The sequence below is a fragment of the Coloeus monedula genome (assembly GCF_965178545.1).
Source record: "Coloeus monedula genome assembly, chromosome: 16".
NCBI classification, from domain to species: domain Eukaryota; kingdom Metazoa; phylum Chordata; class Aves; order Passeriformes; family Corvidae; genus Coloeus; species Coloeus monedula.
The window spans coordinates 6909740-6925363 of NC_138796.1; the positions used below are offsets into that span (position 1 = coordinate 6909740).

At 46.5% G+C, this 15624-nt stretch overlaps 1 protein-coding gene across 2 annotated transcripts; it reads right to left on the bottom strand.

Moving 5' to 3' along the window:
* Positions 1–392: 392 nt before the first annotated feature.
* FLCN (folliculin) lies at positions 393–11808 on the bottom strand. Of its 2 annotated transcripts, none has more exons than XM_082292406.1 (12): positions 11697–11808; positions 10157–10435; positions 8815–8961; positions 7948–8169; positions 7183–7343; positions 6367–6458; positions 5459–5649; positions 4783–4896; positions 4304–4427; positions 3911–4042; positions 2574–2679; positions 393–1808 (listed from the first exon to the last, which is right to left on the bottom strand). In XM_082292406.1, the coding sequence occupies exons 2-12, from the start codon at positions 10403–10405 to the stop codon at positions 1607–1609; spliced, it is 1740 nt and encodes a 579-aa protein (XP_082148532.1). In that variant the 5' UTR covers positions 10406–10435; positions 11697–11808; the 3' UTR covers positions 393–1606. The 2 variants fall into 2 exon arrangements, with proteins under 2 accessions (XP_082148532.1, XP_082148531.1); XM_082292405.1 differs by lacking the exon at positions 11697–11808 and adding an exon at positions 11503–11547.
* Positions 11809–15624: the final 3816 nt, after the last annotated feature.

Consider the following 15624-nt stretch of genomic DNA (forward strand, 5'->3'; position numbering starts at 1 on the left):
AGAGCAAGGGAGAAGCAGCAGCCTCGGGCTCGATCTCGTGACCAACCAACCTTTTGCTGTTTTGGAACAAACCACTGGAGTAGGTTTTGATGTTGGATTGCTTGGGAGAGCTGAATTTTTTAAAAGACAAAACCAGTTCAGCAATCAAAAAGGTCTCAATGTCCAATGATGCCAAACTCACCTGCTCTGTTACGCAGCTCTGGACTGGACCAGAATAGTTTTAAAAAAAAGAGTACTAGGTCAGTCTACAAGAAACCAATACAAAGATAAGCAGAAAAGAACTATATTAAATCCTCTACATTAGATTTTGGCTATGGATGCAGGAATTTTGTGGATCAATTGCTGCTTCCCCCCCCACAACACACACATTGAAAATGAACACAAAACCAGGCTTTGTTCATTTTACAAAAATAGCTCTTATGAGATTTAATGCCTGTCTCCATTTTACAGATGTTCCAGACAAAAATCAACCTGCATATTTTATATATAAGAACAGAACTTGTGACAAGCTGGAACATCCTCTCTGAGCTTGAGTGAGTGTAGGTCACCTGGGTAAAACCTGCCTTTAGCTTGTTCAAAATATCTGTGGTAATGTCAAGTGTTCCCAATAATGATCCAGAAAAACAAAAAAAAAGACATAAATCCCAGACTTCACAACAGAAACAGTGATTCCTTACAGTACAGATAAGGAATATCTGGTTAGGTAATTAAAAAATGCACCAAGGTTTTCATCAACTATTAAGCAAAAATGGCTACTATAGAGTTATATAAGGGAGCACCTACAGGTTGAATCTCTTCTGCTTAACTTAATTAGGAAGCTAAAAAATACAGAAGAGAACCTTATCCTGGCGAGGTTATCTTAATTACCTGGAAGTTCTGCAACCACAGGCAAAACAAGGCGAGTATTTTCCCCTCTGAGAGGCAAGCAGGCTGCATTTTGAGACTTCTTATTTTACAATTCACCCTCCCAGACAAGATTTCCAAAGCAAATGCTAAAACCGTCTCAAGTTAAGATATAAATAAATAAAGAGGAGTGACAGGACTCCCGTGGGATATCCTGACTTATGCTACAGCAGAAAATAGTCTCTTAAATCTGAGCACAAAGTCGTTTGAAATAATTTACATGTGATCCATACCCTGTGACGTGTCTCTTATTTTTGGTTCTTGCTCTCTCAGGCATTTAGGAGATTTATGAGGGATTTCAGTGAGATTAACCATATGCACTCCCAGGAGTTCTGGATGTTGTCACAGGCCTGCCAAGGAATCCAAAGGTGAGGCCTGCTGCCACACCATGATGCTTAATGAGGACAGGATGGGATTTTAATTAATTTAGCTGGTTCTTTGAGCATTGCTGTGTTTTAGTCTCGAGTGTGCACATCTAGATTGAGCTGAGTTCCAGGAGAGACAGAAGCACTGTGGATTAGCACTTATTAGTCCAGTCTCACAGCAAGTAGAAAAGACTCAAGTCACTCTTCAAGTTGGTTTGAGGACCAGGAGAATAGTGATGAAGCCTCACTATCCACCTAAAGCACATGCTGCAGGCTCAGCAGAGGTAACCAGGGTTCCCTGCTCTTCTCTGAAGGCAGCAGGGGAGGTTGGGCACCCTTTAATTCCGGGACTCTGAGGACGTTGGGCTGCGAACTGTTGACATCAGATGGGACTTGTACGTCTTGCTCAGGCCGGTCATCCAGAACTTGAGAAGCTTGACATTGTCCTCCTCTGCAGCTCCCAGAATGCTCAGCAGTTTTTGGGTATCCTCCTTGGGTCTGCTGTCCACTTTAGTGAATTTAAAGAGGACTTTCACTTTACTGCAGGAACAAGAGATTCCTGTCATTATCAAATGGACTCGCACGCATCAAACAGGGAACAAGGAGGAACTGGAGCTTCTCTTGGGACCTGCTGCAACTACATGTTAATAAATCCTTCAACCACTGTTTCATGGAAACTATTCTCATGCTTTGATGAAGGAGGGGGATTAGTTAGGGAGATGACTCATTTGCAGTAATAATGGGCATATTTCTAGTTTGGTTTTTTCACTCTAGCGGAAAGTAGAACAATTAATAGTGACAACTGGGAATCTTCCCTGGGAGACAAATCCAGGGCCCATCTGGCCTTCAGGTAAATTCACAAACTCGTGATATTCCATGAATTATTTCACATGACTGACTGGTCTTCCTTTACAGCTACCTGCACCTCTGAAATGCAGTGCCTGAAGGCAGAACCTGGGCATGTGTTTGGGTGTTACCTGTGCTGGGGTATGGCCACGCTGACAGGCAAAGAGGGATTTGCATATTTAATCCTCCTAACCAAGGTGAGGCAGACAGGTGTTGTCATGCAGGTAACCTACAGATGTGTGTACTGAAGCATAAAGGTTAAGAACTGCTGAAAGCCAAAAGGAGATTTAGGACTAGAGTAGAAAATTCTTAACTCCTGACTTAATTTGTTCCTGTAAATCCAACTACTGCTGAACTGCAGCAGAAGTCACCTGACTGAAGTGTGTCCTGCACTCTGCTGTAACTGTTCCAGGAGCAGTGCCAAAGCTGCTCCCCTGAAAGCAAGGTAGCTCTACTTACTTCATCCACTCCTCCTTCAGGCAAACAAGGCACTGATCCACAACATCCACGGAGAGGTTCTGGTTGGTCAGGGCAGCTTCGATCTTGTTCAAGATTGTTGGGCCAACTGCAGGAGCAGAAAAAGGGGGAAAGGGTGAGAAAGAGGACACACAAGCCAAAGGTTACTGCTTACACCCTTACTACTACTTCTTAAATATAACCCCCAGTGGCCTGCTGGGATTTCATTTCCATGGAAGAGGAGCTGAAGATCATCCCATTAGAAAACCATCTGATCCAAGAAGCAACATGGAATTCAGTGAAGGACCCTGGGACATCAAAACAGGTTCAGGGGCCTTTGTTTTCTTCAGCCCCACTTCTTAACTGCTGCTTATCTTTTGTTGTGCCCTTATCAAAAGATCCTTAAAAACAAAAGGTTATGAAAAAGCCTTCATGCTTTGTACATACATATAAAAATATGAACCCTCAACTTACTCTTGGTTTAATGTTCCTCTTGTTAAGGGCAGTTCCAGGATACTTAGAGAAAAAATAAACCAGCAACCAACCCAAGGCATTCCTGGACCACTTTTTGGAAGTCCCTAGGAGACTTTTTTCCCTAGTAAGTTTGATGGTGTGGTGGAGAAAAGACCTTCCAGTGATTATTTTTGTCCAGAAGTTTCTGGACATGCCACTGATTGGATGGAAAATAGACTGGTGTATTCATACATGTGCAATAGGAAGAGCACTATGCAGAGAGAAGTCTCTGCTTTGCTTCTCTATCTTCAGGGACAGAGAGGAAGGATGAGTCACCTGCCATGTCTTTTGAGACACTCAGTGAGGCCAATTCATCTAAATTAAGACTTCACAGAAAACATGAGACTGATGGACCTTACTCAAATCACACCTAAGTGCACATGTTCAACTGCTGGAAGGAAGTAGGTAAAATTATATAATAATGTCTGGGTATTTCTCTATCAGTCATATTTGGCTATCAAGTGGAACGTGGAAGATTAGTGATGTTGTGGTCCTTACAAGTTAGTCTTACTCAAAATAAATACTCAAGTATTCCAGGATTGAAAGTGTAGGCTACGTAATTTCCCTACAATTTTTCTTACACGTATGTTACAGAATCCATTTCTCATTTATGAAAATTAATAGGCAAAATGCTGATCTGGTAGAACAAATCTTTTATAATTGAACAATCTGTGGTGAACCTCACCTCAAACAGCTAAACCCCAGCTGAATATTGACCCAGCTTCTACTCCAACCTCCTTAAGGGCCAGTACATGAAAACCAGTTAAAGATCAAGATGCTCTTTGAATCTCAGTGACAGAGGTTCTTTCTGCTTTCAAATCACCCACCTCGATCTGCTGCAACAGGGCTCCCACTGGTGACAATGAACTCATACTTGTTGAGGGACTGCTCATCATCAAACAGGGTTGGGTAGAGGCTGGAGCGGGTGGCAGCACGGACTTCCACGAGGACAGCAAACTCTGGAGCAACAAGAGTCCAAAAGAACGTGAGCTGTGCTAAGGCAGGTTCCAAAACACAGCTAACAGACCCTGCTATGGTCAGTGCCTGGAGAAGGTGTCACATCTTATAGTCACTGACCAGGCAAAGACACGGGGAAAACAAAATGAAGCAGTTCAAGCTTTATTTCATGCAGGCAATACTTATTTAAAAAAAAATAAAAATCTGGTGTCCTTTAACATGAGATGACAGCGAGAGGAGAAGGTTCTGCAAGAGGTTCTTACCAGACGACAGGATGTGGGGTGGGATTTGGACATGTGGGCTCAGGCCTAGGAAGTTGCACCGATAGGCCTCCTCATACTGGTCACTGTAGGGGATGATCCGCACACACCCGATGGGCAGCATCGTCTGCAGGGGGAAGGAAACCAGTCAAGAGAAACTCTGGAAGTAAAACTAAAGGACAATTCTCTCCCTGACTTCAGGGCTCACCAAGAGCTGGAGCACTGCTTAGGCAGATGCTCCTGATTTGGAGGATCGAAGTAACCCACTCAGCTTGAGAGCCCATGCAGTCACTGAGGACAAGCAAGACACCCAAAGGTTGTGCATATTTTTTTGGGCCTTTTTAATTGTTGTTTTTCTCAAAACCCATATAATTTAGAACACACTCTTCACAAGATTACATATCAGAGGCAGATCATTATAAAGGCTGGAGTAGTAGAGAAATACATGTAAAAATATGCAGCCAAGAAATAAATGTTTCTACCCGTAGCACATCAAAGGCAGACTGGACAAGATCCATATCTCGAGCTTTCCAGATGACCTGGTTCCCCATCAGAACATGCCAAGCCAGCATTCGGAATGCTGATGCCCCAAGAACCTGGAAAAAAAAAAACCCAAAGCATTCTGCATTGGTTACAAAAATGAGTGAAATGTCCAGTTTGCCCCATTAAAAACATGAGTGACAGGTAGGAAAATGGCTAGAACTGAACAGCAGGAACAAACATGGAAATTCAGCACATGAACCTTCCCCCTCAGCCAGGTCACTGGGAGCACTGGAGAAAAGCAAGATCTGCACAGAGTAATTTATTCTATTTGTAAATTATTTTTCCTCTCTGAAACACTTTTTTTAAAGGCAAATATTACTTGGCTTTAAAGATGCTGCACAACTTCTGTATTAAATTACTGCTCTTGGGAAGAAGAAAAGTGCAGAATTTGAGAGAAATCATCTGACTCCACCCCACATGACTGATGATCACCAGAGGCCCACATGAGGAAGGGAGCATGCCTGGAAATGCAGTTCACATCATGTTCCTGGCTGGGCAGGCACTGTGCTGAACACAGCACCAGGACATGTGCAGATTGCAGGAAATAAATGTATCTTTTTTAAAAAAAGATATTATCAGGAGAAAAGAGCTTGTGGACTCAGCACCCTTTCTTACCTGTCTCATGTGCCTGAGAGAGCGAAAGACAGACAACCTTCTGTGAGCTATGTTCCAGCTGTTGCAATCTGGCATCAGAGATGTTTCAGGGGAGCTTTTGGACAGCTCCTGCCCTTCCACAACATCTGGCTGGGAAGAAGGCTTCTCTTCTTCCTCAGAACCATCCCAGCCTTCTGACTCTTCTTTCAGATCTAGCGGAAAAAAAAAAAAAAAAGCCAGAGTGGTCATAAAAATTGCTGCTGTCTAGGAATGGAAACTGGAAAGTGCCCACATGGGTGTATGTGGGAAGAGAGAGCTCAGAACACAGTAAATGAAAGTACTGGCAGCAGCACAGACACACCAAAGTGTTAATGACGTGTTAATTCAGATAAAAATAACTACTCAAGGGTCAAGAAGGAATTTTTCATCTTCTACAGAACAGAAAGTCATATTTTTTTATCAGCTATGTTCTCTATTCTTGTTTTAAAAGTTATGGCCAAAGCTTTGTAGACTCTAGTCTAAATGGGTTGATAAAATAATTCAATGCAGGAAAAAAACCCGTATGATCCTTTACTTTTAGAAAGTTTGTAGAAAAAGAAGCAAGAAATGCATATGTTGTGACTGCAAATCCTCCTGGCTATAGAGATTCATTGGGAGGGCCAGCCCAGCCAGAGAGAACAATCTTGATGATGCAACACTGCTACTCAAGTGACAAACACCAGGTGCAGAGAGCCTTTGAGGTGCCTGGATTTCACATTCCTGTCAGAGCCATCTCTAGATGGGAGAGTGGATCAGCTGCTTCAGGGACTACCATGAAGGTAAAGGAGATGAGCAATGTTTGTGCTTAAGATGCTGATCAAAGGACCCAGGGTTTCACCATCTAAAGCATTCTCAGAGGGTCTTTGCAGCTCTGGAAACTTCTAGCTCACCTGCAAGTTTCTCCATCTGAACAAGGGTGTCTTCTGTGGGTGCTCCCTCCAGAAGCTTCTCTGTAAGCCGGCTACCACAAGCTTTCAGAAGCCTGGAGACATTGAAAGGAAGAGTAGCAGGGTTCATGCAGCTTGCCAGGTGCAAAAATCCAGTAAGACACTTGGTGCCATGATGTCAATAAAAAATCCAGCACTAACCAGCACATCCCTGTGCTTTCATCAGTGTGGGACTATCAGCCCATCTTACAATCCCTGCCATGCAAAGTCACCCACATCCCACTGTTCTGCAATTTCTTTGTGCAGCATGCTTATCCCCCATCCAAATCACATGCCAGTGTTGCAACCCTCCCTGTGGCATCTTTCCAGGGAAGTTTAATGAACCAGTCAGGCACTGGAACAACTGGACTCTCTCAGAGCCCAATGGCTGCATGTCCCATGCTGCTGATCCCAACACAGAGGCACTCCCAGGTGAACCACCACGGTCTGTCACATGTGAATTCGGGGTGCAACACACTGGGGGTAGGAGCATCTTTTATCCTTCTTCCACACTTCCACACTTCAAAACCTTTCCATCTGCACAGCCATGGCCTCTATTAGCTGCCACATTAGTTTTACTTCACAGTAAAAAGACATTTATTTGTCCTAAAGGCATCAGTGTTGGCTCTTTCCAGTTCAGATGCTACTCAGCACAGTCTAAGTATTACCTCAAAAAAAAAAAAACAAACCAAACACTCAAATCACATTCCCAGTCTTTCAGGATATGGCAATATCCTCCTCAGGAAGGAGCTGTACAAGCTGAGAACAGCAGTGCATTACCAAGCAAAGGAGGTGTGCAGACAGGCCCAGAGGTTCTCGTCGTTGGTCAGGGATGTCAGGGAGCGGGCGGCGTTCCCGTTGCGCTGGTGCAGGAAGGGGGTGAAGGCTGTGTTCATGCGCTGGGCACGCTGGGGGCACCCAAACTGCTCTGCTTCAAACACCTGCACACACAACAAGGGCAGCGTCACAGACTGAAAGAGATTCAGTGTTTGCACAGAGCTCAGCCAAAAAATCACAACAAAAATACCAAGTGAAAAGGGTGCGTCACACAGACCCATCCAGTTATAGGAAAACAGAGTGAAGGGACATCTTATTCTTAGATGGACTAAAATTATCACTAGGTAACATCTGTGCTCCAAAATCACTGTCCTCCCCAGATTTACTTACTTGCATTTGTAACAGAGCTGTTGTCTACCAGGCCTGTAAAAAGCATCAAGTGTTTCAAGTGACAAAAATACCCTGTTCCTTCCCTCCTACATGCCAAACACAGAATCCTGGAACGGTTTGGGTCGGAAAGGACCTTAAAATTCAACTTGTTCCAACCACCCTGCCACAGGCAGGGACATCTTCCACTAGACCAGGTTGCTCCAAGCCCTGTCCAACCTGGCTGTGAAGACTTCCAGGGATGGGGATACACGCCATTCTCCTTGTGTCAATCTTAACAATTACCCTGGCATGAACTGGATCAGCTTTTTGACTCAGCTGTCAATCAGGGATCATGATGCTGCACTGACATTGAGTCACAGGAACTCTGCACTGACCCACCTTCAGCGCTTTGCCCTGGAGCTCATCAATGATGCCTCTGATTTTTCCCAGCAAGAAAGGCCAGGAGTTGATGAGGTAAATCCGGTCCATCATGATGGTGATGATGCTGTACCAGCGCTGGAAACCTCGAGCCAGGCTGTCTTTGATAAAGAAGGTGTGGCTGAACACAAAACCATGCTGTTCATCTCCGAAAAAAATTGGGCCTTCACGTCCTGGGCAGACCTGAAGGGAAGGGACACACACCAAAGTCATTAAATACATCACAGAGTAACCAACTAAACAGCTTCCTGCACTTTAACATCCACTTGGTAAATAAATGAAGCCTTTTTACGCTACTACCCCAAAAGTGTGGTCCAACAGCCCTCCAGAGGTATCCTACAAACACTCCAAATCCTTACATTTAACTGTATTTTAAGAATTCAGCTCCATTGAACTACAATACTGAGAATCCAGAAGCAATTTTGCTGATCCTGACACACAATTGCTCATTAATCTGTAAGGTTTTTCCTTCATATCTGTTAGAGGATGAATATTAATGGTCTACAAAGGACACTCAACAACAGATTCGGAGGTTTTTACAAGAATAGGTTATCTTACAATGAAAATTAATAAGCACAAGGAACAAAACCAAGAAGGGGATATTTTTAGCCTCACAACGTGAGAGGAAGGAACCCTCAAGGTTATCAAAGATCAAGGTGAAAAAATACCACCAATTCTGGAATAAACAGACTTCTGCGCCTGTCTTTCCACCTCGTTCCCTCAGTGTTTCAGTCCGCACAGAGCAGCCAGGATCAGCTAAGGAATATCTTGGATCTGAAGTGATACAGGAGCCATAAATAGTGTTTCCCTGTCCTCCAAGGCAGGTACCTCACAGCTGAGGCTGCGGACGCAGGCCTGGCGCACGATGCTGAACAGCTGGGGGTGGTTTGGGTGCTGGTGGCTGACGTACTTGATCGAGGTCTCTTTGTCGTGGCTGACGTACCCCGGGTGTCCTCCTGCAAGAGAGCGGCAGCCCTGAAGGCAGAAAAGCACATCCAGCCATAAATGAGAGTGCAGTTATCTCAGGTTTTCAAAGAGTTCTGAAGCTTTGTTCCCTCCAAAACACCATAAAATGTTATTCACACACACAGACAGGAACACAAAGACTCAGAACACAAGGAATGTGAATCAGGGTCAGGATTTGAACTCAGCTCCTCACACAAAACTCTGATATACTTCCTCTGTTCTTATGCTCATTTTCCACTATTTAATTTCATTGTGAACTTGGTGCTGGCTCTACAGCTGGTAAAGTTCAGTTACAGCAGCTGTGAAACCAACTGGCCAAACAAAACTGGCTCTACAGCTGAAGGGAAAGTAAATAATAAATATGTCAGAGCAAGTACTGATAGAAGACAAGTATGCGAATCATAGAATTATGGAATGGTTTGGGTTGGAAGGGACCTTAAAGATCACCTCGTTCCACCCCCTGCCATGGGCAGGGACACCTCCCACTATCCCAGGTTGCCCCAAGCCCTGTCCAACCTGGCCTGGGACACTTCCAGGGATGGGGCAACCTGTGCCAGGGCCTTACCACCCTGACAGGGAAAAATTCCTTTAGTATATCCAACCTAAATTCCCCCTCTTTCAGTTTCAACACACTGCTCCTTGTCCTATCACTGCAGTTTCTGATGAAGAGTCCCTCTCTGGATTCCCTACAGGCCCCTTCAGACACTGGAAGGCTGCTGTGAGGTCTCCACACAAACTTCTGTTCTCCAGGCTGAACAGCCCTGAACGACTGAGAATATACATTTTTCCTATTGTTTTAATTGATTTTGCTTTTTATATGTTTCCTAACCAATACTGCTCTTAAAATTATTATTAATAAATGATCTGACCTAATCTAACAAAGTAAATGCTCTTTGAGGATTAGGAAAGCATTTCTTATCCACAAGAGAACCACAGAATCACAAAGCTTAAAGACCTCAAGGTCCTGTCAAGGTGTATGTATTCAACAACAGCTCCTCCATCCTCTTGTGATGGATCATTAGGATTAGACTTAGGGCTAGCTTGCAGTTTATGAGGACTTGGAGATCTTCTGGCACTGACACATACAAAACAAGTTCTGTTCACATTTTTTTCTCTCTAAACAATTGAATTTACATCAGAGAATCCCAGAGCCCTTTAGCCAAGCCAAGGACACCAATGCCCATACACAGATTTTCACACTTGCCTCACACATGTCTGATTTCTTTGGCCCTGGGCTGCTGGAGTCGGCGCTGGCCCCTTCAGCCGGGCTGTGTGAGCGGATCCGGCTGCTCATCTGAATCCCACCTTCCTCCTCTTCTGCCTGTTCATTCTGCCCGGAGATGTCCCCGCTGCCGGCGCCCTGCGGGAGCGGTGAATGCAGGACCTCGGTGCAGAACAGGGTGCGAGGGCCGTGGAGCTCACAGAAATGGCACAGAGCAACGATAGCGTTCATAGTGAGGGCTCAGCACACCTGCCAGGCCTCCTGCAGCCAGGAAGAGAGAGAGCACACGGTCAGCACACGGGGTATCACAGCATCTCTCAGGCCTCACTGGTGCCAGTCCTGTTCTGCATCCCTCCAGGAACAGCTGGCCTTAAGCTCAGCCTGAGCCTGGGAACTCCAAGACCATTGAGTCCAACTTGAGATCCCCACCTTGACACCCAGACCAGAACACTGAGTGCCACATCCAGTCTTTCCTTAAACCCCTCCAGCAATGGTGACTTCAACACCCTCCTGGGCATTCCACTGATCCAGGACCAACCTTCTGTGTACTGATGGGACGGGCTCAAGCAACCCAACCTGCCGTGCCCATATCCTGGACACTGAGCCAGGACACCTCAAGCCCCACGGGGGTGAATGAGGCTGGACCAACACCTTATGCCCAGACACCTCCAGTCTTACAGGGACAGGTTCAGGGAGTCCCGAAATGGTTTGGGTTGGAAGGGACCTTGAAAATCATCCAGTACAACCCCCTGCCATGGGCAGGGACACCTTCCACCATCCCAGGTTGCTCCAAGCCCTGTCCAACCTGGCTTGAACATTTCCAGGGATGGGGCAGCCACAGCTTCTCCGGCCAACCTGTGCCAGGGCCTCACCACCCTCACAGCGCAAATTTCTTCCCAGTATCCCATCTAGCTCCGCTGTCAGTTTGAAGCTTGTCCTGTCACTGCAGACCCCTGTAAAGTCTTGCCACATCTTTCCTGTAAGTTCCTTTAGGTACTGGAAGGCCACAAGTAGGTCACCCCCAAGGCTTCTGTTTTCTAGGCTGAACAATCCCTATTCTTCCAGCCTTTCCTCAAAGGAGAGGTGTTCCTCTCCTCTGACCAACTTGGTGGCCTCCTCTGGATCAAGGCTGAGGTCACAAAGACCCGACCCCCGTGCCCGGAGCCTCAGGCCGGAACGGTCCGGCCCTGCTGAGCGCCCGCGGATCCGAACGCCTCAGGCCCTGCCGGACCCGGGCCGGCCTATCCTGCCGGGCTCCGTGTCCGGTTCCCCGTGCCCGGTCACCCCCGGCCCAGTCCCGGCTCCCCGTGCCCGGAGACCCCGCTCACCGCGGCTCCCCCGGCCCGTCCCGTGTCCGCGGGCGCCTGACACCGACTGACCCACCGGCCGTACCACCCTCACTGCCAGCTGGGGGGGGGGACAGGGGCAGACAGCTCCTCGCCCGCGCGCCCGTCGACGCCGCGGAGAAGCGAGAAGATGGAGAAAAAAGTACGAGAGAGAGAGATGAGAAGCCCGTTCGTACCGTGGGACTGAGGTGGCCGTCCCGCCGTTCTCCTGGGGAACAGCTACCTCCCCGGCTGCAGCAGTGGCTCGGCCCAGGGCCGCACTGTCCACATGGGCCGGGCGGAGCCATTACCTCAAGGGAGAGGGGACATGAGGAGGCATAGAAGGCGCTTCCTCCCCTCGCGCCGCTACACCCGTCCAGCTGTCACAGCGCAGAGTGGGAACAGAGGTGTTTGATCACCGGGAACACGAGAAGGGACGAGCGGCAGCCTGCGACCCGCGGGGGCCGCCCCGGGAGCGGGCCGCGCTCCCCCCGCGGGATGGTACGGTCCTCACTGTGGGTCACGTGAGCAGCGGGCGCTGGGAGGGAACCCCGGGCGGCCGCGGGCGGAGCCCCCGAAGGAGCCGGGACGGGAACCGGGAGCGGGGGGACGCGGCGGGGCCGGGGCCGGGGGCAGAGGCTGCCGCGTTAGCGAGCTTCGCCATCGGCTGCCGCAGGGCCCCTTCCCGGCACTGCCCCCCGCCTCAGGGCGGTGCCGTGTTCTTCGCAGGCTCGGCGCGACTTCTCCACTGGAGACTCAGCACCCACCGTCTGTCTTAATTCTTTAAAGTGCTTAGAATGTAAGATTATGGCAGATGAAGGCTTCGAAGTATTGTCGTTTCCCGATTTATAAAGCAGCTCTATGGTGTTTACTCAGGTACAGCCCGGGAAGACCAGGGAGCAAATGCCAAAGTTAAATCTGTTCAGGCTCTTCATTTCCATTAAACTACTCCAGTTTCTCTTCAGGGTATCAAGTTTAAGTATTAAAAGATTATAGACCTCTAGGAATCTATGACAGAAAGCTAACCAAATTCCATGTGAACTATTAGGCTTCAAAATAACAAAGTACCGGATTCTTCCCTGCCCCTTGGAGTTGCCCCTTACAGAGTTTTAAATACCCGAATCTGAATGAAAATAGTAAATTTTCAAGAATATAACAGCATAGATTATTCAACTGAGTAAAACTTGTACTTCAATCCCAAGACAAGAGCAGCTGATACCACTATAAGACATGCCTCTGGATCCAAGCAGCCACACATGGACTAATAATTACGGCTCTGATAAAAACAATACCCAGATGGCCTGCAAGATGGATTATTACAGAAACACAGAGGTCAGACATGAATCCCAGAATGGTTTGCATTGGAAAGACCTTATGGGCCATCCCATTCCAACCCCCTGCCATGGGCAGGGACATCTTCACTAGACCAGATTGCTCAGAGTAAGTGTTCCATCCAAAATCCCAAAGCCCATCTAGACAAGGACCTGCAGCAGCACTTCTCAAGAAAGACACAAAAGAAAGACTATTTCTACTCAGAATTGCTCAGGAGAGCACCGAGGAGTCACCAGCAGGGCTTGAACACCTCCGGAGCAGAGGGCACTGCCACACAGAGCAGGCAACCAGCAGCCTCCCCAGTCAGCCAAAATCATCTCCTGAAAAGCAACCAGAACAAGAGATCCCCCCCAAAAATCTAAGGAAAACCCAAATACAAAAGACCTACAGTCTCATTTAAGACAAACTAAGAATGCCTCGTTTGTTATCTTTATTTTCCAATAGTACATTTAAACAACTTCTCAGGACTAACCTCCTGGGCCAGCAGGGCCACGCAGAGAACATTTCCTAGGTTATACAGATTGCCTATGACAACACAAACACGGGGCTGTGGCTGTGCTGTGGGACACAGAGGGAAGTTGTGGAGAGGAGGCAGCTGGAGTTACTCAGTGGAGCGATGGTTCAGCGGAGGTCACGCACTGGGGCTCCTCGGTGGCACAAAAACAGGAGTGGGGGTTGTACACAAACAGCTTCCAAACATTCCTTCTTAGAAACATTTCAAAATCTCACAGTAACTGGCCTAGAGACCCCTCCTGTGGCTATGAACTGCAGTTGCACATCTAACGCTGCCTTCAGAAGTGTATTTTGCATCTTTGCTAATTAAAATGTATCAAAATCAGAGTCAGATATCAAAGCATGCACTCAGTATTCCCTGGACACATCTTGTGACCATGCACGATGGGAAAGAAACAGCCACGGGACCTCTGAGAGTCCAAGTTGGGAGCAGCACAGCACACAGTGTTCCTAGATTTGAGCAGAAGTCCTTCCTTGCAGTAAATACAAATTAAAACCAGAAAGCCCAAGTGTTCTCAAAGCCTCTCGGTTGACCACAGCCCATGCCATTAGCTCCAAGACTTGGAAGGAGCTGCTTCATTAAAAATCTGACTTAATTTCAGTGCTATCTCAAGACATGCAGATGCCAGACCATGTGTGTTTATCAAACTAAGACTTAAAAGCCCTTCCCTGGAGCACTTTTGGTGAATGCTTTATCTACTGATATTACAGGTGAGACCTGACTTTGAATTTCTAACAGAATTCAGACATTAACAGCACAACTATCCACGCCAGAAAAGGAACCTCAGCCGTTTTCTAACTTTAAAAGCATTTGCCCTCTTAAAAATCAGATATATAATGGAATATATCACTTGAAACTATTATACAGCTATTTTTGCCATCCTGTTGATGTGAGCATGGATTTGTTTTATCTACTTTAGGCAAGAAAAAAGAGAACAATCTAGAGCTATTTGCCAGCTGCATAGATTAGTTTGCTTCCAATTTCACAGCTGGGAAACCATCCTGCAGCTCTCAGCAGGTAAATCCACGCTCATTACTAGGAACTAGTAGTGTAAAAGTGGATATTCCTGTTTTTTCTCCAACTCTATGACAGCATCCTGAATACATTCTCCTCTGACAAGGGAGCCACTGGCAAGGAGAGTTGAGCCAGGCACATTTCTGGATGGGTGGGGTTTGGGGTCAGTTGTTTGCAGTCCCTTCCAGGAGTGCCACCCGTGGTTGCAACAATCACCCTGCTTTGGGCTCCAGCATCACTAATTACTCATTTAACACTTCCATGGGACCAGAGAGGAAAATGATGTTGATGTATGTTCAGCATTGAAATGACCGCAGGATTAATTAGGATAAAAACCTTCAAAATCATAAATCTCTTCTAGTTCCAAGGTTGGTAATGCGAGTTACGAAAAAACCCAGGATTTTGCTTAAAGATCAGGTATAAAAGTTGTCCCAATGGAATTCTCTCTGTTAGGAAGTGATGAGCTGCTCACACTGTGGACCTCCACTGTGTTCAATAGTGAACTGCTATTTTATACTTTCAGAAACATCCTTCACCACCAACCACAATCTGGGACACCTCTTCACCAGAAAGCAGCACCCTGCTGTCACAGAGGCTCTGCTAGACATGGGACACCGGTTTTAAGTGAAAACCCCAACACTTCTGTATCAGCACTGGAAGCACAAATGGAGCATTTTCAACCACAGGTGACCTCAATACATACAAACTTCACACAGCAAGAGCCAGGAATGCTCAGCTCCTGCCTGGAAACAAGCTGGCAGGGTAGCAGGAGCAAGCAGCTCCTGGTCAGGTGTTTCAGTAGGAAGCAGTGGCTTCTCATTTTCTGACTTGATGACAGGTTTATATCTGCCTGACAGGAAGGTGTTGGAACAGTGAGAATCTTCAGATACACGAGAACAACAGAAAATTAAACAGCTCAATGATTTAAGGGGTGAAGCACTTTAAAGAATCCAGTAACAAAGTTTTAAAGTCTAAAATAGTAAATTAAAAACCAGGTATCATTCCAACATGTTATCTCAGAAAAAATCCTGCATTTTGAGAGCTGTATAGAATTCTATTTATGTTCCATGCAGAAATACTGGTTTCCACCAAAGAAACTATCAGCCTGTTGAAAACCTTCATGCCAGTTGCACAGGAACAAACATTTAAATTTCTTTCAGTGTAAACAACTTCCTACCTAGAATCCTCCAGGACACCAACGTTTTCCAAATATCCTTTTGTTTAGGTCTAGTAAGTTTCATCTAAGAGCAAATAATATTAGCAGA

Excerpts from the sequence above, each read along its gene's own strand:
- FLCN (XM_082292406.1), bottom strand. The coding sequence starts at position 10,405 with ATGAACGCTATCGTTGCTCTGTGCCATTTCTGTGAGCTCCACGGCCCT. Across the intron at positions 4,428-4,782 it reads CTGCCTTTGATGTGCTACGG|ACGATGCTGCCCATCGGGTG; the intron begins GTAGAAACATTT and ends TTCCCCCTGCAG. Across the intron at positions 2,680-3,910 it reads CCCTGTTGCAGCAGATCGAG|TTGGCCCAACAATCTTGAAC; the intron begins GTGGGTGATTTG and ends CTGCTCCTGCAG.